Source organism: Dermacentor silvarum, chromosome 8, assembly GCF_013339745.2.
Source record: "Dermacentor silvarum isolate Dsil-2018 chromosome 8, BIME_Dsil_1.4, whole genome shotgun sequence".
Taxonomy (NCBI): Eukaryota; Metazoa; Arthropoda; class Arachnida; order Ixodida; family Ixodidae; genus Dermacentor; species Dermacentor silvarum.
In genome coordinates this window covers 20,353,953-20,375,507 of record NC_051161.1, presented here as the reverse complement: position 1 = coordinate 20,375,507, position 21,555 = coordinate 20,353,953, and the positions used below count along the sequence as shown (strand labels likewise).

Below are 21,555 nucleotides of genomic sequence, written 5' to 3'. Positions count from 1 at the left end.
GATTAGATTCGCAGCTTGTTCCGCTGCCTAAAGAGTGTTACGTCCGCAATAGTTAGAGGGCGGCACTGCTGTGGCACCTAGAGGGAGGCAGAGACTTCTATTTTGACGCTTCTAGGAGCTTATTTAATAAAAAGCCACGGAAAAGATAGCCAACCAACATAAGCTGCTTTTTATAGCGGACTCTTACATCTAGTACGCAAAAGCTTGCAAAAGTTGACGTGTTGATGCAGAATCTAGAAAAAAAAAAAAAAAAACGCCGCCCAAGCAGTGCGCCGGAAATGCCACAGAACCCGAAACGTTGAGAACTAGCGCGACTCCTCACCTTAGCAGCCTCTGAAATTAGGTGACGTCAGTGGTGCGTTAAGAATTTCGGAGGCAACATGCACTAGCCGCCAGGGGCACGCGTCGCCTGTTTAGGTGCTATTTAAAAGCTGTTAACACGGACATTTGCCAGCCCTGCCGCTTTGACAAGATTGCTTCAGTAATATATATATATATATATATATATATATATATATATATATATATATAGACACAGTAGATAGTTGCAGTTGGCCTATCTCCTTGGCACGGCCCCGCAACTGGTCGGCTGAAGCGCGCAGGGCCGTTTGGGCACGCACTGTAGTCCTCTTGGCACACACTATAGCAAAGCTTTACGCACTGTAAAATCCGTAGAAAACCCTGACACGTTCACAGCGACGCTATTCTGATGTAAGTGATCAAGAGAGCCTGGCTCCTTCAGTGAGCTTGATGGATGTTCGGGAGATTGATCCTCCGGTGCTCCTTGGATGGGACGAAAATAGTTGAAGCAGTATCAACGCTTTGTCAGCGCTGAGGCAGTTTCAAGCGTGACAGCGCTGGAAAAAAATAATATAATAATTTAACAAAACAGCTAGGGCGTAGGTTATGGAAGGGGACCAAAGCGAGGTGACCTCCTCCTTCTCCTCCCTATCCGCCAAACGGTTTCTGAGTTATATCGCCACTCGAAAGTTGATAAGAACACTCAAGATTGTAGGCTCCTCCAGAATAAGAATGACTGTGCAGCATAACATTGCCGGTTTCAAGGCCAGACAAACTTCTCTTTCGCGGCGCCGTTTTATCTTCCATGTGTAGCGCGGAGACGGCATTTTCAAACCTTTCAGCATAAAAAAGAAAAAAAAAACAAAGTATAATAATAATAAGGTCAGAGCGTGGGCGGTGAAAGCGAACTGCGCAGTGACAGCGATTGTTGTGTGTTTGTGCGTTTTATTATAGCCGCCCTGATAAAGGCATCTTCACTCGAATCCAGAAATTAGGGAGCCGTCGTAAAGAACATGAAACGAGCGGGCGTGAAGTACATGTCGAAGTTTGTTTTTCTTTTTAACCCGATGACAGAGATAGGAAGGTATAACGCGTAAATCACTCAGGACAAGCGCTTCAGTCGCAAGTGACTTATTTACGTTTTCTGCCTTCCTGTTTCTGTCGTCGCACTTCAAAGTACTTCACGGACTAGCCCCTATCGCCATCTTGTTGCCCCCTATAACATAAAGTTGGAGCCCGTTGCTCGACTGAGGTACCGTTGCTCGACTGAAACGATTACTGCGTTTTACTAAGGCATGTCTGCGATTCTTGAGCTGAAATCTCGTACTGGGTCACTCTCGGCTTCTACACTCGGATCATAACAAACATCGCTCGTAACGAGCTCCACGGGCTGCATAGAGGTAATCTCCACAGTACGGGCTCACGTAGTTCAGATAGGCACTTGCATTATCGATCCACGTCAGTGCTGCATCGTATAATATGCATTGTCCGTTCCGACGTTATCTCAAGTCAGTTGCACATCTATACATTGCTGATTTCGCCATGCTTTAGAAATTTGAGGCGTGCCAGAATGCGGGGGAACCCTCGTGACTGGGCATGGACGAAACAAAAAAAAAAAAGCGTGGTGTAGCGTTATCGGTCGCTGCCCATTGTTCTGCCTGCAGTTAAGATGCTCGCTAGACAAAAGGAACAAGACCATCCTGCGGTTTTCAGAGTCGTTTCCCTAGGCTATTGGCCTTTACAAAAAGAAAGAAAATAGCAAAGCTTATACGCAGCAATGTCACCATGTCCTGACCTCTGCTCCCAGTAAGGAAGAGCGTTGTATCTTATCGACTTGTTTGTCTGCGTCACTACAGGCTGCCGTGTACACAACTGTGTACTCTGATAAGAACCAGCGACAATCCCGAGTTATTAGCCACGTCGAACTCCGGGCGGACTTGCCGTAGAGGAGCCATAGTACAGTTGGAATGCATCGCTTCTACATCCATTTACATTATTGTATTCCGCGGTCGCCCTTAGGGGCACAAAGTAGTGACAAAGGACCATTGTCAATAAAACAACGTGCTGCGCGCTTTTTCCTCTTTTGATCACCAAAGATGCGGGTTGAAGAAATTGACGACGAACTATAGCTGGCGCTAGTTCAGTCCAACGAACCTGTGTCCTTCGACGCGTAGGTTTCTCTCATAGCCACCGGACGCCCGGACTGGACTCCCCGATTGGCCATCCACTGGTAAGAATGGGTACAAGCGTCCCCTGACCTGACACTTAGGGGCCGTGTTAAAGGTTGTCGTCCGTAATGGTCCTTTGCGATTGGCTGGCCAGCTTCACTAACAATATGTCCAGCATCAGGGTTGGCTGGAATTTCCTCATACGAACAATGATATAGCGTAAGAGCTTGCCTAGCGTTAGCTGGGAGACCCTACATACCCATTTAAAGCTTCACACTGCACCGCGCTTTCGATTTCATGAATCCTGACTTCGTTCTCAGATGCCAAGCTGTTCAACTTGGCCGGTCGAGAGCGTAATTCTCGAATAACCCAGCCTGCATGTATAGCATAACACCTATAAACCTACCAACCGTCTTTCTCAGAAATGATAAATGAGCAAATAACAAATACACATCCGCATTGCAACCATATTTCTTTGTCGCACATTCTGCACAATCGCTTATTGTCTGTCGAGTTCATCTAGGTTCACTTGCGACCGAATTTCAAGCGAGCTCGAAATGAAGCGGATGCCGCAACCGCAATGCTCGTTGTTCATTCTGTTCATTCAGTCCTCAAACGCACAACGTGGTGACCCGACGTGTTCGTTAATTAACTCAGACGTCGAAAAGGTGTGATCGGTGATGCGAAACAGCACGCCATCAAGAGAAAACAAATTAATATAAGAATAGGAACATAGGTGCGGGAAAGAGCCGGAGGCTAAATTAAACGTCTGTCGCGTTTCTCCTGAAGTGTTCGCCGGCGCGCGCTAATTGGCTGCGGCGCGACACCGCAGGTATGCAGTCTCCTCGCTGTAAAACTTTCGTCATCGTTCAAAGCCGCGGAAAGTTTTCCACTCAAGCGAACCAGCATGAAGAATGCGAACTGCGGTGACAGCACTTTCAGGAAGACGTACGCATTCTCTTCATTAGCCACAGTCGTCATTGTCTCGTTTTCCTTCTTTTTAAATTTTTTTTCCTCAGAGGTTGCAAAATGCGTGGCAAATGCGTGAATTGCGTTACATAAAAACAGGGAGACCAGTTTTATGTATAGAGTACAGGAGATATACTTATAAAACACGTTCTTTATCTGTCAAGCTGTGTGACCTATCTGCTTTGTAATCCACTATATAAACAACACTCCAGTGCACGGAAGACTGATGTAACAGACGTATCTAAGCGCTTGTGTCCGTCTCTGCTGTCAGCCTTCCGTGCGCTGGTCAGTTATAGCCTATATTAGTCTATTAGCCATAAGTCATAGTCGTCAGAACCCAACAGCATTGAGTGCGTTTTCATGGGCTGCCTTTGTCTGATGGCATGGCCAAACTAGATATTGCACATCTGTTACAGATGGACCAGAATTACACTTCGGGCATTGGCCGTGGTCTTCCGGTGGTATAGCGAAAGTCCAAGAAACCAGGTCTGGAAGGAATAGAGAGAGAGAGAGAGATAGTCTTTAGTCGAAGGCAGATTTTTGAGGCCGGCGTGCATACGACCGCTGCATGTTACTCAGCATAGGAAAGAGGAAGGGGATTAAAATATTGCAACGGAGAACGGGGAAAAAAAGATATATCCAAGTGAACCTGATAATGTGTACAGTTAAGATGGTGACAAATTCAGGCCTCTCTAAATCGTGAAGGAAAGTGGCTAAAGCTTTCCGAAAAGGCCAATTTGTGAAAGTAAACCAGATGAGCGTCCGGTTTGCTACCCTACGAAGGGGGTAAGGGGATTAGAGAGGAAAAGAAAAAAATGTCACAGTTTCGCCCTAAGGGCGAAGCAATGAATGCGATAGCAGCACAGCAATGTCATACGAAGTAAGGTGAGCGGCTTTGGTAGCAATATGAATTGTAGTAAACATGAGCTTAGTAAGTAAGCAGGTGTGCTGCGGCGTAAGTATACCGACATGAAGAGAGACTCGGTGACCACGAGAAGGCGCGTGTGAAACGGTGGTGTTGATGAGAAGCGCTTCCCATGGGCAGCGCGTGCGAAGGGACACACCTGTAGCGCTGCACTGCCGATCCGGGCAGCATTGCATGTGTAGCGTGCGTTGGAAAATGTGGCTCGACTATTACTAACTGAATGAACAAGCGTGGTGTGAGCACGCACAAACAAACATGAATAGGTCACACCACTGAATGACTGCAGACAACGACTGTCAAAACGCTGGCAGCAAGCGCATACGCCGCAGCGGGCGAAGGTACGTGCGGTCTATCGCTTCCATGGAAACTGAGCGGCGAATGCACAGCGCATACAGAGGTCAGAGCCGTGTGGAGATAAGAGACGGTGCGGGCGAGCGACGAGCGCGGTTGTTGGCAGAGTCGAAGTGCGCCCCCCCCCCCCCCCCCCCCCCGCTCTCCCAACGCTCCCTCCGGCGCTGGCGCTTCCTTGCTCGCGCGTGGGAGATTGAGTGCGTTCGCTCTCCGTGATAGCGCGCGTCCCTGCACGCTTCCGCTCGGGCATACGGCGCGCGGCGAAGATTTTATCTATACGGAACCTCACGGCGACGGCGACGCCGACGGCAGAATTCCGGTTTAAGTGTCCATATAATTGCTATCGCAATAAAAAGAAGAGGGACGCAAGCATTACCAGCGAGAACGCGTGAGCTTGCCCATCGCTCCTGCAATCGGTCAAGGAGGCCAGTCGATTCCATCAAGCGAAGGAAGTGAAGTTTCTTTGTAAATCTGCGAAGCATGTGACCATTGTTTAAGAATCTTTGTCACAGAAAATGGTGCACGATCTTGCCTGTTCAGCACAGTCCGAAGAATGTTGCGTTGGACGTTATGTAACTATATAACTCTCCTTCTCCTCCTCTACTTTGTGAAATTTGGTATATGAGAAATGAATCGAAGGCTCACCGATGTCTCGAAGAGCTTTAAAGAGCTTTGAAGAGTTTTGAAGAGTTTTGAATACCTAATGAAGACGCTACTGAAAGCGACAAAAAGACGTACTAAATCAGTAATTTAGGCGTACAAAGTATTATTTCAAAATGTATTTTCGTTAATTTCGCGGCAATATTTTTTTTTTTTGGAGCAGAAAACTCAGGTCTAAGTTCCACATTCTGAATGTCGCTCCGTAACACCGACGCCGGCACGTCAGTCTGACGTCACAGATTTCAAGATACTTTTATTTTTATTTGGGCCGTTGTGGCGAAATAAAAGTTGCGGAAACTTACGAAGTGCAATCTTTGATTCTTTTATAATACACTGTAGTTCATGTTTATCAATAAAATTTCACCGCGCCCGAGCAGACGTCTTCAAAATCCGTGACGTCATGGCGAGCCTGGTGCAGAAATTTCACGGCGGCGGCGCCACCGTCTTTCGTTTTTGCGTATTTTCTGTTTTACGAAGCCTTTTGATTTTACATTAACAGTGTCTGTCTTGAGATCGAGAGAGCTCTTTATTGAAATACGGATAATTCTGCCAGCGTATACGTATAGGCGCCTACATGCTACTGTGCATAGGAATTGGCATAGGTGACAGAAAAGCCCTGGGAGAAGGAGGATGGCGGGAAATAAAAACAAAGTAACTGTATAGAAGGTTAATTTACTAATATCCGCCGCGGTGGCTAGCTTAGCGGCTGTGGTGTTGCATGAGCTGCTATGCACGAGGTCGCGGGATCAAATCCCGGCCGCGGCGGCAACATTTCGATGAGGGCTAATTGCATAAACGCCCGTGCATACCGGCCGTGCACGGGTGCACGTTAAAGAACCCCAGGTAGAAGAAATTGACCCGGAATCCCCCACTACGCGTGCCTCATAATCAAATCGTGGTCCTGGCACGTTAAAACCCCAGAATTTACTTTAAATTTAATTTACTAATAGAGTTAAAATAGTTTTCTCTTTAATGTCTCTTTAACGACAGTGAGCGTCACAAGTCCCGTCCGTTTGGCGCACGACAGTGTCTCTTGTCGCAAAACGGTTGAATCGGTGACTTTCCAAACTTCAAAGGAAAACTGTCCTATATATGCATCGTGTTGTATCGTGTACCGTGGCGCTTGCGTTGCGCAACGTCTGGTGAGGAGCTGTCTGAGGTCGCTTCCTCGATAGCAACCAAATAAGCAGGTGGCGTGCCAATCGCGCCCTTATCTTGCACCGAAGGAGTTCGATCGCGCTAAGAGAAATCGCCGCCTATACTTCGTATAAAACAGCGTCGCGCGGCAAACAGATTACGCCGCACAGCTATGTGGGTCGCAGTACATCGGCTTCTTTTTTTTTTCTTTCTCAACCCCGCTGCCACGTCCTCTTGACACCACGCTATCGCGAATACGCACACGCATTCACCGGCGAGCGCACAATAAGAGCGCGAACAAGCACGCAGTGCGGGAGCCTGGGGGCCATTTTTCTTCGCAAGATCCGCAGATCATCGTTGGAGCGCACGCGCAGGCGATATCGGAAGCCCCGATTAACCGGCACGCCGCGTGTAACTGAAGGAGGCAATTAAGACGCGATCGGCGCGCATATTGCGCGATTATTGGCTACCGGGAGACGCGCACGATCTGGCAGTTCCCCTTGTCCTTCCTGCTCCTTGAACCCCCCCCCCTCTTTCTCTCTTTCTTTACCCTTAATTCATTTTTATTTCAGTTTCTTTCATTAATCCTGCCGCGAGGTACAGACATACGAGCGCTGCATGTATCACGCTTGCGAGCCACGTCTTGAACAGAGAGCGCGCGCGTGCGTGAGTAGAAGTTCGCGAGAGGAAATACGGTCAGATAGGAGTAATGGCGGCGAGTGAGTAAGGTGTGCAAGAAAAAGAGAACTTGTGCCAGTTGTTCCACGGATATTCAATTATTGAGCGTGCCCTTCCTGACACTAGCAGAGCGTGGCTCGTGTATCGGTGCCCGAGATTCCCTGCAGCACGTACGTGCGTTTGAGGTTGACAGGAAGCAGTGCACTAACATCTGTCGTAATGAGGAACTGTATTCTGGATGAGGGAACTGTTTTCTGTATTCAAAAACACGCGAGACTTCTTACTAACAAAACTAATAAATGTCAGCAGAGCTCGTGTATTGTTACTGGGGATTCATAGCAGCACGCGAGTCAAGGTTTGTAAGAAGCCGCGCAAGAGTCGTGAAATTACTATAGTATGCCATAATCAGGAGCTGTTTCGGAATTTACAAAAGCAAGGTATAAGTTTCCGCCTCCCGTCAATGCGCTCGGGTGCTGAACTTGCTACGTGAGTATACATAAGAAGATAGATTCCTTCTGTCGCATTCGCTTCTGCTTGCTTAGCCAATCAATGCTCGCTCAAAGTGATAACCCCCTGAAAATGGTCGGTCGACAATGGGGCCCAAATAGAGAGTGTCCCACGTTTTGTCATACGGAAGTGCACATAAGGGTGTCGCCACCGTGAAAACGGCAGTCGTTCTCCTTATAACGCGAGGGCCCCGTGTCGTAGAAAATCCGACGTCGACCGGCGTTGTCCGTTAGAGAAAAATCATCCCGAACCACGCATCCCGAATCACGCATGGCCCTCCGCGTGGCGCATAGGCGTTACTGAAATAATTGAATTTCTCAAAGTAAACTGCGTCAAATAATTTGTAAAGTACGACTTACACACAACCTATAGACATGATAGCATCTGATTGTAATTTGAATATACGAGAAAACATAATTCTGTTACGCGGAAACACAAACGCAAATCCCTTTTCCAGCGGCCGTTCGAGGTCTGTATTAGCGGGAGGGGCGTGCCCCGCTCGGTTCCTTGCAACACCATCCAGATGGCGCTCGCCTCAGCGCATCCGCGGCAGTCGCGGGTCCCACCGTGCAGGGGGAAAAAAAAAAGAAAGAACCAGAAAGCTGGCATTCGTGCATAGCATTCGCTGCCAGCGTTTGCAGACAAACATTACGGTTACATAATCTGCAGTTGCCGGGAAGCGTGAGAAGTAGTCAGGGATCTTTAAATGCTATCGCGTTCCATTCTTACAGGCGAAGCTTAAGCGTCCTCCAAGTTTTTCCTTAACGAACGCATCTACGCAAAACTTTCTTCTTCCTATCTTATCTTTTTCTGCCTATCTCTTCATTTTGTTCTCTCCCTCTTTCTTTAATCGTCAGACGGGTGGCAGTACGGTGGCTACAGTACAAACTTAAAGAGAAAAAAAAAAGCACGACGAGAATGAAGGAAACACAAGTGTTCCCTTCAGAACAGGCGCTCGCCATGAATCCAGCATGACTCGAAGTGAGGTGCCCCTGACTTCTCTAGCAGAAACAGCAGAGATGCAGCGTAGATTCGGGAAAGCAGACACCAAGTTGTCTATCATCTCTTTCCTTTCCTACTATTTTATATGTACATATCTACATCTACTGTACTTGTTTCTTTGGTTTCCAGCCTTCCTTGCTTTCGCGCCTCGCTCATCAAGAGGGCTAACGACCGCAATGGTCTCGACATCTGGAGGACAGCCTTTCGCGCCACCGCAGTGTCACCAGCAGTGCGCGGCGTGACAGCTATTGCCGCCGCTGGGTCAATAACACCACGCGCCCGTGACCCCGGTCTGTAGGCAAAACAGCTCGTGGCAAGCAATGAAAGAGAGAGAGAAAAAAAGAACGCGTGCGGTTAGGGAACCGAAAGGAGGTGTGATCCTTTCGCCTCGTTCGCGCTGCTCTCTCTCCCCCTCGAGTACTCCATTTGCGTCGCTGTGCTGTCACCTCCGTCGCTTCGCTTTCATGCGTCATCTTGCTTCCATCTCTTTGCGTCGTTTTATCGCCACAACTGAGTTCATACCCGCACTATTGTGCAGAGTATATGTATACATATACGTATACGATCGCAACCTCACTGGCGCTCTCTATCTTGTGTATGCGCGTGCTGTAACGGCTGAGTCTGCACGTGCGTGCCTTCGTATTCATGCGTGCGCGTATGTGTGAGAAAGAGAGAAGGGGGAGGCAAGGAGGAATGCAGAAAATATTTTTGCTATTTTTGTTTTATACTTCCTTTACACTTTCTATATATTTCCTTTTTACATTTTCATGATTATCTCGAGCAATCGTCATCAACCTGTAAGTAGTAGTTTCCTCATTAAACAGCCCGTTGGTAATACAGAAATGTGTGTCGAGTACAGTTTGGCACTTGCAATGGTTGCTGCGCTAAAGCTTCAAGTTTGTTGAAACATTCAAGATATTCTATCTGCCCAAGCCATTTGCCAGATCCAAGTGCGCTGGTTATTTTCCACGCCGTGCTTAGGCAGTAAGCGGCACACAGGGGTCCTACCGGTCTGCTGATTCACGTGTAAAAAACGAAACTTTGTAACCAGCAATCGTTGGCCTAAACCATATATCGACCGTGTCTTTTATTTTGGTCCCTTTAGGTTTTATTTGATAGCTTTTCTTAAGTCGTCCCACCTCTTCTGCCATAACAACAGGCGCTGATACTAGCCAGAATATCCCATTTGTAACTGCTTCAGATAAGATTCTTGCCTCAGGCATCTCATTACAATGTGTGCAGCATTCTTTAACAGAAAGATGTCGCATCTCAGTTCGGAAGCACCGCAAAAGCAACCCCTTCGCGTCGCAAATTCTTTCTAAAAGCCGGATCCATCTAGAGAGACGCCACTATCCTTTGTTCTTGCAGAACAGAAGACAACAACCACGCACAGACAGAGAAATGCTGCCAGCAACGCGAACAGACGAAAAGAAAGAAGAAACAAACTGAAGCACAGCGAAGTACACGTAAGTTCTTGCGACCCAGTTCATTGTTGCATGAAACTCTTCTCTCGCTCCCTCCATCCTTTCTTTCACGCTGGGTGAATGTTCAGTAAATGTCATGCTGTGGTAATCAATTTTGTCCAACCACGATTATGCATGGCAGCTGTGACCTGTCCAGCTCATTACACTAATGAGAGCAAGCCGAGTAACGAAGTTTTCTTTCATTAGCAGAGTCGCCTCCTGCGATTTTGGCGCAAAAAAGGTTGCCTCACTTGTTCAATTATTGCAATATCTCCCTGCTTGCCGAATCTCCTGGATTATGTCTTTTGAATGTGCTTCCCTTTTTCTTTTTTCTTTTTACAACAAAACACTATATTCAGGACTTATTAGAAACGTTAAGCTTGCTGTGTAGGCACCACATATTCAATAACCTTTGTCACTGACACTTTTCGTCATGTTCGCAACATCCATACCACAAACTGTTCTTTTTCAGGAACGATTGGTTCAGGGTCTAGATATGAATTTATTACTCAATGAAGAAAACACGTTCGTGCTTTATATAACTGAAAGGTCGCGCTTAGCGAACCCAGCCCGAGTGTGAGTCATTTATTAGGCACATTTCGCTGCAGCTGATTTTCCACAACCAAAGCGCCCGTTTACGTGGAGTTTCGACTATCGTGACCATAGTGCGAGACCTGCGACTGCTATCGTGTGTGTATGGAGAAGAACTAACTTTCCTCCTTTAGTAGTTTATAAACAGGCATTCCCTTCTTCGAGCTGTGTGCGTACAGCCCCTTTTAGATTGCAGCGTGGCCTTCTAAAAGCCAGTGTCATACAAGCACTTTCGATCGCGATCGAGCTCGATCAGGATCAGCTTTATCGATTAGGATTCGCTCCTTTGCGCAAGCTCGCGGAAGGGAGCCAATCGCGATTGACAACTCGATCCAGAACTAAAGTGCCCGTGTCACACTGGCATTACAGAGTTTGGTTGAACAGTTTTATTCGCGCAACGAATCATGTCATTCGCGCAGTTCTCAGTTCCTGACGAGACAATATTGCACATAATTTCTATGTTGACTGCTTTGTTTTTATTATATATGGGCAGTTGGTGATATGCACATACGTTTCATGCACACAAGTTTGTCTACACAAATGTAATCAAAACCTATAAACTTAAGCTAATGAACCCAACGCACCCAGTAAACCGTATATATACTCGTGTAAGAGCCGCACCTTTTTTTTTTTTTCGCAATCTTGATGAGGCGAGCCCTTGCACGGAGGTGGGCCATTGCGGTCTAACTTTTCTGGCCGTGTGTATTATTCTTGATTTCTTTGCGCAAAAAGAACGAACGGTGTTACTTGTTAACACATGCACATATTAGTTCTCGCACGCATCTCAGGCACCTGGTGCCCGTCGATAGTCCTCCCTACTGTCGCTGTCACCGCTCCTCATATTCGGTTCTGTGGCACACTGATGAATACAGTCATCCTCAGTACGCTCCATGGCGTTAGATGTGACTGTGACGCCAAACCTTTCCAAAACGATGTCTGAAGACCCGATGGCTCAGAATCCAAGACTATGCACACGAACTGCGACACTCTCTTCAGTCTTATAATTATTTACTTCAACATTTCCCCCCCCCCACCCCCCCCAATTTTGGGCTGCCAAATAGGGGATGCGGCCCTTGCATGACTATGGCACTTACTCGAGAAGATACGGCATTCTTCAATACTTGCGCGCCTTCCCACCTTCGGCAGCTTCAACACTCAATACAAAAAAGGAACTCGCCACGTTGCAACTCTGCTCTCACGTAATTAAGAGTAACAGGACAAAAAAAATGAAAGAAACTGTCACGTTTCCTTGTATAGTTCCTTGTTTATTTATGTTTTTATCTTCCCCGTCTTTCGGACCCTGTTGGCCACTGTTATGTCAGCTGCACGGTTGTTCTTTTCCTTGGACGCCGTCCAAGCGCGCGCCTGCTTCCCCTTCTCTGTCAAACAAGTCCACGGCCGTTACGTTTTTAAAGCGAAAGCGATGGAACGTAGAAGCACACCACCTCTGAAGCCTCTACGGTCCCTATAAGAAGTACGAAGGCCACGAAGGTAAAAACAAAGCAAAAGTAGAGACAGATACGGAGGCAAGCAGTTTTAGCTGAGCTCAGAAACAGGCAGCGGCCGTCTGTGGAAGCTCTGCGCGCACCCGACAGGATGGAAGGAGGACGAGCCGTTGTTGGCCGACAGGAGAAGAACTGCAGAAGGGCCAGAAAGAGGGGGGAGGGGGGGGGGCCAAAGGGGGGTGTGTGTGTGCTGCACCGGTACCGCCTCCTGTGTTTTGTTTCACCGAGACGCACAATCCGTGCCAGCACTTCCGCTATTTCGGGATGCAAAGCAGGCAGCTCGTGCGTGGCGCGTGCCTATATAGGATCTCCGACGGTGCGATGATGGCGTAGGGGCCGACGACGCGGACAACTCTGAACCCGGAGGTTGGCCCACGCTTGTGTATAATCTCTCGTATAGCGAGGTGACGCAACATATAGTAACAGTGGTTACGCTGTCCTTACTCGAACGCTTGCACAGACGCGTATTGTCGTCGAGTGCCTTGTCGTCGCTTCGTAAAATTAAAGTCGTGGAGTGACGCACTGAGATTTTAGTTCACGAGAATTACACGACGTTGGCGCTAGTTTCTGCCTTTGGCGTTTTCTGTGTGAAGAGTCGCGGTCGGGGGAATAATTTGATTGCTCGGGAACAGTTGTGCGATGAGTATAATAAGCACAATGATTATATAACCTTCTTGATCAAGCTGCGAGGTGCGAGCCGTTGCCAACACCTTCTCTTATCCGTGCCATTAGACGAACAACAACCAATTTCCTTCTTGTTTCCTGACTACATGCAACATTACAGACCCCTAGACGCCGCATTGCGGCGGGTACTTCTCAAGAACTTGTAAAATAGTGGTGTGATGGGTGGGAGTGGCAGTAAATAAAGTGGTTTTGACGCCTTAGATTGAACTGGGTCTGTGCATCGTAAAATCCGGGGACGGGCGCGTCGTGTAACGGTGACAGGGGGCAATCTGTCCGGACGTCCGTAGAGGTTCAACTAACAGGACCGGCACGTCGGCGGTTTTTTGTCTCAGACCGGTTCCTTGGGCGTATCGTCGATCTAGAGCTGTAGCCGTTCTCTTGAACTGCGCTCGCGCTTGCGTCACCCGAAGACGAGATGTCAACGCGAAGCGAACAGTGGGTCGTAAACAACCAGCGCAATTCTCGCTTTTCGGAGAAACAGATGGGGAACTTGCTCTTTTTTTTCTACTTTTGCTTACATGTGTGCCGAGGCTGCTGTTAGGCAACCCATGTTTGCGCTCAGTTCCCCTTACAATGCCGCAGTGCGTGCTATAAAACTGCCGGCACTGAGATACATGGCTTGGTTGTAGCATGTGTCAGAAGAAATGTGAAAAAAAAAGAAAAATTACACACGTGTGCGAGTACATGGCGGTATATAACTGCAAGTCGCCTTCTGTCACTGCGGTGCATGCGGTGCATGCACCAGCCCGATGCTATAGCGGAGACGTCTTTTACTACCCGACATGTCAAGGCTAAGTCAGCAGCGATTTGTTTTTTTTTGTTTTTTTTTTGTTCTTGTTTTTTTTTTTTTTTTTTTGTTTTTTGCAAAGAGAAACAGCAATGTGTTAGGAGTCACAGAAACATTTAAAGTTTAAAGAAATGGAAGAAATGAGAAAATGGGGAGTCACACTCATCCCAAAGCTCGTCCGTCACTATTACAGAAATATGCAGTTACATGAAATAGCTCGTTGCCTTAGGTATTTCCTGTAACTACGCCTCTTACGTAAGTGGTACTAGTTTGCGTTTCCCATTATGAAAGACTGCAGCCGACCATACATATCTAGTGCGCACACTAAGCAGGATGGAAAAAAAAGTGAGGAGAAGGGGGGGGGGGGGGGGGGGGAGCCGAGATAAGGGGCGTGCAAATAACCGTTAAATGCTCACAACTGCCCTTAACTGCCCTTTGGTTGCGGACCTGCTGCAAGTCGCCAGCTGTTCTCCCGAACTAGCATGCATTTCCTCGGGACGGAGAGAGCATGTGTTTTAGACCAGCAAGGCAAACAGACTTGCAAAACGCTCTTAGTCAGTATGAGGAACAGGTGTTAAGCGGCACCATGCACCACGCTGAACATTAGGACATCCAACGCCGTAACCGCCGTAACTATCACGAACGAACGTTCATCCACAGGTGCGCTCTCACCTGCCAGCAGTCTGGCGTGCTTGAAAAACAGAAGGCTTGTCACGATGATAAATTGGCCGAAACCAGCCGCACCTCACAAGGTGCGCCGTGGCAGCGCGTAGACGGTTCGAGGTGTTGTTGGCTTCCTAATGAAGAAGCCACGTGCACGAGTAAGTGATGGTAACGTCGTTCCTAGAAACGTTGACGAGTGATGAAAAAGAGGGGGGCGGTGAAGATGCCATAAGGCGGTGGGTTGGAAATGCAAGCTGCTTCGAACGTAGTTAGAGTAGCGTGAGAGCGCAAAACCAGGCGCTGCTTAGTTTTGCAAACGTTGCAGGCAGGGGTTTATTTGAGCCGCTCATGATGTAGCTATAGTTATGAAATATTCATTTGATGTCCGCAGCAAGCATACCTGCCTACTTGAGTCGTGCATCTTCATTAGTTACTAATTGCGTGCATCGAAACGAGTCTTTCTCTTTTCGGCACATTCGAATGTCCTTCAGACGGTGCTTTACCGAAGTTCACCTTCGACCTCAGCAATCCATTTCCTATTCACGTACGTTCCCGCAGAGCTAATCGAAGTTCCAGCGCTTGTCTTCAAGACGCTCATGTCACGTCACATTCACAAACCCGGGTCCTTAGTGTTCAACTTGTATTTTACGCTAATGCGTAATCTGTTCATTTGCGATTTAGTTTTGAATACACTTGTCAAGTTATCGCATGCTGCTTCTAGGATAGGTAAGTTTTCCAGTTTGTATGCGGAGTAAATGAAGTGTGCACTCAACTTAATTCGCTAGTTAACACTCAGTTCAGTCCAAATTCCCCACAGGAAATACTATGGCCGGGCAACAACCGAAGCGGGCGAGCGACAGTCAATACGAGAATTGTGTTTGTCCTGTGAAGGTGCAGGCGACCGTGGCCATATTTATTAAATAAGTGGCTGAACGGCCTCGGTGTACCACCTGTCTCAGCCGCTGGCTGGATTGTGTTCTTGTTCCACAGTAATTATGTTTACGCACTACGAGGGACTGGTCGAAGAGTAAGTGGGTTCTGGAAATTGCATTTTAGTAATAATTCTAATCTCCACACTTCAATTGTCCGCCTTGTCATCTAGCGCGCTCTGACCTGCGGGAGACGGCAGCCCCGCCACAGTCTCATTAGTAAGGCAGAATAAAAAAAGAAAGGGGGAAAAATTGCTGGCTATTAAGAAATCGAGAGTAGATGCAAGCATGAAATGGCTACGGCAAAGCACATTGTTGCCCCGACGCAGGCAATGAGCTTACTGAGCCGAAATGAATCTGTTTTGAACTGAACCTCGTTGCAAGTCACGTCTCGGCCAAACAGCCTTCCGCGACGCGCCGGCGCCGGCGGCCTGGCCAGGCAGCGTGGCGCCATCTCTCGAAGGAGGCGGCTCAAAACCCGTGCCGCGGGACTCACGGACCACTGGCTTTGAAAAGAGCACAGGCAACCCTGTCTCAGCGCCAAAAGATGACAATAAAGTGTATGGTGGACTGTATCTGCCTTTTGAACGTCGCTATTGGAAATTATAAATTAAAGTTCAGCGTACAAGAAGTTACAGCTTGAGTGGTATTGTGAACAAACATTAGTAAGAAATGGAAAGCCATATTTTTTTATAACTTGTTTGGGCATTAACTAGCGCATGTAATGCGGTCCTGTACAAGGTGTTGGGGGCCAGAGACTGCATTTACTTGTTTTAACTGGTTGCCCGGGTGATCTCGGTTTGCTCTCGCCTGGATGTTCTCGCAGGTTCTCGTTTCGATCTCACGCCAATTCCCGTCTTGAGTGTCCTGATAACGGCTCTGGATTTTCGCTCATTCTCTTTAAGGTTGCCGACAACGGGAGCATGTAAAAACTAAAGCATGCACGCTGTTTCCGCCCATATATCCAAAGCTTAGGACACTACGCCTTAAGTCGCTACGCGGCTTAAGATGTACCTACTCAAACAGAAAGAGTTCTAATCTTTTGGAATAATTACGACTGCTGTGCTAGTGTTATTTCCACATTGTGGACGGGGGGGGGGGGGGGGAGGGGGGGTTATATACTAATAAAATAGAAAACAGCTCCAAAGAAACCCTGAAAGTTTCGCCTCTTTCAAATATTTACATCCAACGACGTCATCTATAATGGCGCTTGCCCGATGAAAGCTCTCCCGCTCCATCTTCCTATTCATCCACGGCCTCCTCATCCCTTCTACTCTTTAGATACTGAGTTCCTATCTTGTCTCGTATTTATTGGGTCTTACAACTTCCGCACAACTTTTCCTCTTACTTTCCCGTTATCCGATCTTCCCATTCGCCCGGCTTCCAGCTCATTCCGTCGTCGGCTTAGTACCTTTTGTTCGACGCCGGTAACACGACGCCTTGACACACTGTATCCTTCGCTCGCCACGTCTCCGCCTGGGTCCACAAATAAATCTAGACAGCGTGTGAAATCAACCTCCGGAACAAAGCGGCCATCCCCGTTGCCGCCCTCGTTGCCGGAGCTTCTATCTGGAGTTGTCTCAGATGTCACCGACTCGTGGGTGGTTGGGTAGAGCGAGCTTCGCGGAAGCCACGCCGAGGCCCCAGTGAACAACGATATACAGCGCTGCGACGAACTTCTCTGCAGCGCGTCGCGTCCTTCCAGCCTTGGTGCGGGGGCACACAGAGCCGACATTGTCTTCCCTGCCTCTATTATCCCCACATAGTTGGTTCGACTTCCTTTTGGGTGTGCGCTACGTCGGGGGCCTTTCGGTTGTGTACTGTTGTGCATTTTTCTGTTACTGTTATGTATATGTCCCTTGGCTTCATTGCCGGTTGTAAGGTCGTGATTAACAAAAAAATATCGAGCCGCCGATTCCCTACTTCTTGTCCATATATACATGTATATGTATATAAGGGAAGAAGGGGTCACATGTACGAATCTTTCCGGATAGGCTATTCATTACTCCCCCATCTTTGTCATGGGAGTAAATGCCTTTAAGCTCTCACGGAAAGCAGCCCATTGAACTCGTCTTAACATTTTGTGTGACGACGGATGACAGCGTTATCGTGTTGTATGAAGTTTTCGCAGAGTATTCAGTTTTCGCAGTTCTCGCAGTTTTCGCGTATTCCCCTACATGTAGGCTTGAATACATAAAGTGACTTGTGCATCTGTAGTGTGCCTACAGGGTTTGTGACACCTGAACCTGTACTTTCCCGTGGTGACATCTCGCTCTTTCAGGCTTTATAATAATGACATTTTATGATGTGATTATTCTACTTTTGTGGTGTTGTGTGACTTGAGATGCATTTTTATGTTTCTCACGTGAATAGTTCCTGTATAGTGTGACTTGAGATGCATTTTTATGTTTCTCACGTGAATATTTACTGTATATACACTCATATACATCCATATGCAACGACGCTAGTGAAAAAACAAAAGCCGGCGCTAGGTCTTGGCGCCACGCTGAAAAGTTCGCCGATCCTGGCGATAGTGCAGAAAGGGTCCAAGCTCAATGGCACATAGCAGGGACAAAAATAAAAGAGAGAGAGGAAGAAAGAAAGAAAGAAAGAGAGAGAAAAAGATATATATATATATGTATATATATATATATATATATATATATATATATATATATATATATATATGTAACGAACCACACAAAGACGGCACGGTGCATTAGTGGTGAAGGAGGAAGATGAAGAATAAAGGCAGTGTTCGGGCGACCATGTTGTTCTACGTCCGCAACCTCCTGCTCGCGTCATATATATATATATATATATATATATATATATATATATATATATATATATATATATATATAGAGAGAGAGAGAGAGAGAGAGAGATAGAGAGAGAGAGAGAGAAAGAAAATCACTACGAAGGTCAGATACACACACGACAAGCTTCACTTACCCCCATTTTCTCGACAGGGGAAGGGCTGGTGATTTTTTTTTTTTTTAATCTCATACCTCAGGGCTACCGCAATTCGCGCACCCCTGGTGAGCAGGTGAATGTGAAATAGTGCAGGAGAGCTTCTCACAGGCAGTCATGGAATCTCGTAGGACGCTATTACATTTTAAGCGAAGCTTTATAGGCTCACAAGTGTCCTCGGTGGTGGTGGTGTCACGCTGAAAAGTGGGCCGATCCTGGTGATAGTGCAGAAAGGGTCCAAGTTAAATGGCACATACCAGGGACAAAAAGAAAGAGAGAAAGAGAAATAAAGAGAGAGAAGAACGAAGAACGAGAAAAAGAAAGACAGAAAAAAAAGAAAGAAAATCACCAGGAAGGTCAGATACACACACGGCAAGCTACGCTTACCCCGATTTTCTCGACAGGGGAAGGCCGGTGATTTTGTTGAAGGCAATGCCGTGTGCGTTACATTCGCTTATCACTTGCACATTTGAAGGAAACGCTTCCACAGGGCGATAAAAACATAACGCATGAGCTCTCAGCAACATTTCGTTGCCTGACATCTATAGAACAGCGAGCTAGGGTGTAACTCTGCCGTCATATCCCTATCACACATTCAACTCTCCGTGAAACGGCCTGAACGCTCATTAGGTTCCTCATGACTGCGCAGTCTTCTCTGGTTGCTTAATGAGTACGCTAGATGGCTGAATAATGATATAATTATTCAACAGTATTATATAAGTTACAAGTCAAATTTTGTGGTGGCGTTTGTTAGAAAAACTGTTTTGCAGCAAAAAACAAGCTGGTATATTCAAAGCTCATTTGTGAATACGCAGCGTCCACCCTGGGCTAACGCCTGCTAACCCTTTCCACCACTTGTCTGCGGCCCCATACGTTGTAACTGTGCAAATATATTAGAGACGCCTGGCGTCAAAACGGAAGCAACACTCCGCTAACACCACCGACGCGTTGAAACTGGGCTTCTCCGGCATCGAGGGCCTTGAAGACCCCGGCAGCGCCACAATCCCTGCGTTCGCTGTTTTCGAGGCGGCGTCGAAGAGAGTTGAGCGGGCCCCACGCATGCTCTGTTGAGGCCGAGATCGCCGCATGCAAAGGAGGATGCGCCGGCCGCTTTGTTAGCCTTGGCTTCTGTCAGCGCGCGCCGCGCAAGCCCTGCTATTTCGGTTGACAGCGTCCTCCGCGCGAAGCGACACAAGGACTCCCCCGCATCGCAGAACCACCGGCGACAGGCGTGTTTTCGAGCCCGTATGCGTTGTATAGTCAGTGCCTGGTTAGTTAACTTCGAAGCGATAAGCACCAAAGCGGCGGACGCTCGCTCATTTAGGCAGACGAGCGAACTGCGGTTGCCCGAATCGGGAGTGCGGGTCTCCAGCTGCAGCGTGAAATTTTTAAAGCACACGTGTCAAGAAGCTATACCTATAGAGTGATGTGCACGACTGAGAATGCTAAATAAGTGAGGCGTTATAACCAGCGGATATACCTATTTAGAGCAGACGCCATTTACTCAAGCAATGCTTCTGTTATCGGTTCCGACTTTCGTAATGCCACGCACGCCGTGAAATCATGTCTGAACGATCTGTCTGCAACCTAACGTGGCAACAGCGGTACGCTAAATTACTAAGATATTCTAAAAGGCGATCGTTATTCAAGTCGTCATAATTCCTTCGTTATTCAGGCAAGAAGCTCGTCGCACTTGCCCACAACAACTACGTCTATTTATTTACCATTTAGCAGTGGCGTTCCAGTGTAGTGCGGGAGGTCGTTAGGAATATTCGACCTCATATGAAGCCGAACTGCTACGCAGTTACAGTAGTATTCGACAACGTCAGCGGACTTTTGCAAAGTTGAAGACATGCGAACAGGGAGATAAAGACGCAGTTGATTCAATGCTTTGCCTAATTACAGCATGACAAATGACCTTTCACCGCGAACTGCAACACCTACACATGCCCACTCCTACTGCTGCAGACTTGCTTGGAGTCATCCGCTGGTATACAACGAGCATGTTTGAAATATGAATAAGCGGTACAAACGGTACATCTCCGTTCAGCGCCAACTTCCAGTCTCAAGCAAGCGAGGAAGTCCATTTCAATTTCTTATTAGATAGGAGTGAGGTGCGAACTTTGCCGCAAACGAGAAACCTGCCTCTGCGAGAAAAGTTTGTATTTTTCTTTTTTTCCTTCCTACGAGACCAAATGACGCTGAGTGGTCGTGAAAGAAAAGTGGAGGCCGCCTGAAGGTAGCGTAACTGCAAAAGAGACCCAACGGTTCCTCAGAAAGAAAACTTAGGTTACTACCGGCATTTGATAAATGAAAGGGATAAATGAAAGGCAGGGAGGTTAACCAGGACTGCGCCCACTTGGCTAACCTGCACTGGGGGAAGGGGAAAAGGTTAGGAAAGGGTGACGAGGAGAAGAGAAAGTCCACTGTTCATATAGCCTAAGTATTGACAGTTTACCGACTGAGCTTGTTAAGAGGCAAGGAAACTGAATGAGCAAATAAATTCTACGAAAACTTGTCCTTCTTATCTATTCTTCCATTTCCCTCTTCTCAGGTGTAGGGTAGCCAACCAAGCGGGAGCGTCCTTGGTTAACTTTTCTACATTTCCCTCTTCGTTTCTCTCTCTTATGACATGCAGGAAATATCATGAAAGTGAAAGTCTACATGCGCTTGAAAGCAGAGCTCTTCAATCATACCAGTACTGAAACACAGCTTAAACCTTCGTGCGGGCTCTATAGTACCTTCTAGTGCCTTTCAGTGAGGGCTTAGCTGAATGACGCACCGCCAATGGGGAACACGGAAACTCGTCTTCGCCCATCGCCTGGTATAAAGTGCTTGAAATTACTGACCAGACGTAAAAGAAGGGGCTGATTTAAACTCTTTATTTGGTTTTGCCAACAGTGCTTGCCGATATCTTATTTCGTTGTTGTAATAGAACAGTGGCATTTTAAAGTTAGTTTCCTTCTCCATGGGTGACGCCACCGACGGCAGATTCCCAGACACCACTCGCCAATCACATTCCAGGTTTTGAAACATGGGACCTGCGGGGAGTTTCGAAAAATTGAGATTGAAGACCTTTTTTATTTTTAAATATTATTCGATTGGGTTGCCACGCGGCATAACTTTAGCATTAAATTAATTATTATTATTATTATTATTATTATTATTATTATTATTATTATTATTATTATTATTATTATTATTATTATTATTATTATTATTATTATTATTATTATTATTATTATTATTATTTTGTTTGTACA

The 21,555-nt window shown here is 47.1% G+C and overlaps 1 protein-coding gene across 1 annotated transcript in view; it reads left to right on the top strand.

The window, feature by feature from the left end:
* Positions 1-21,555, top strand: part of LOC125947450 (uncharacterized) — a 273,425-nt gene that overhangs the window by 235,682 nt on the left and 16,188 nt on the right. The window contains exon 5 of the mRNA XM_049672196.1: positions 10,066-10,163. Coding sequence (XP_049528153.1) covers positions 10,066-10,163 — 98 coding nt within the window. The remainder of the gene's footprint in view (positions 1-10,065; positions 10,164-21,555) is intronic.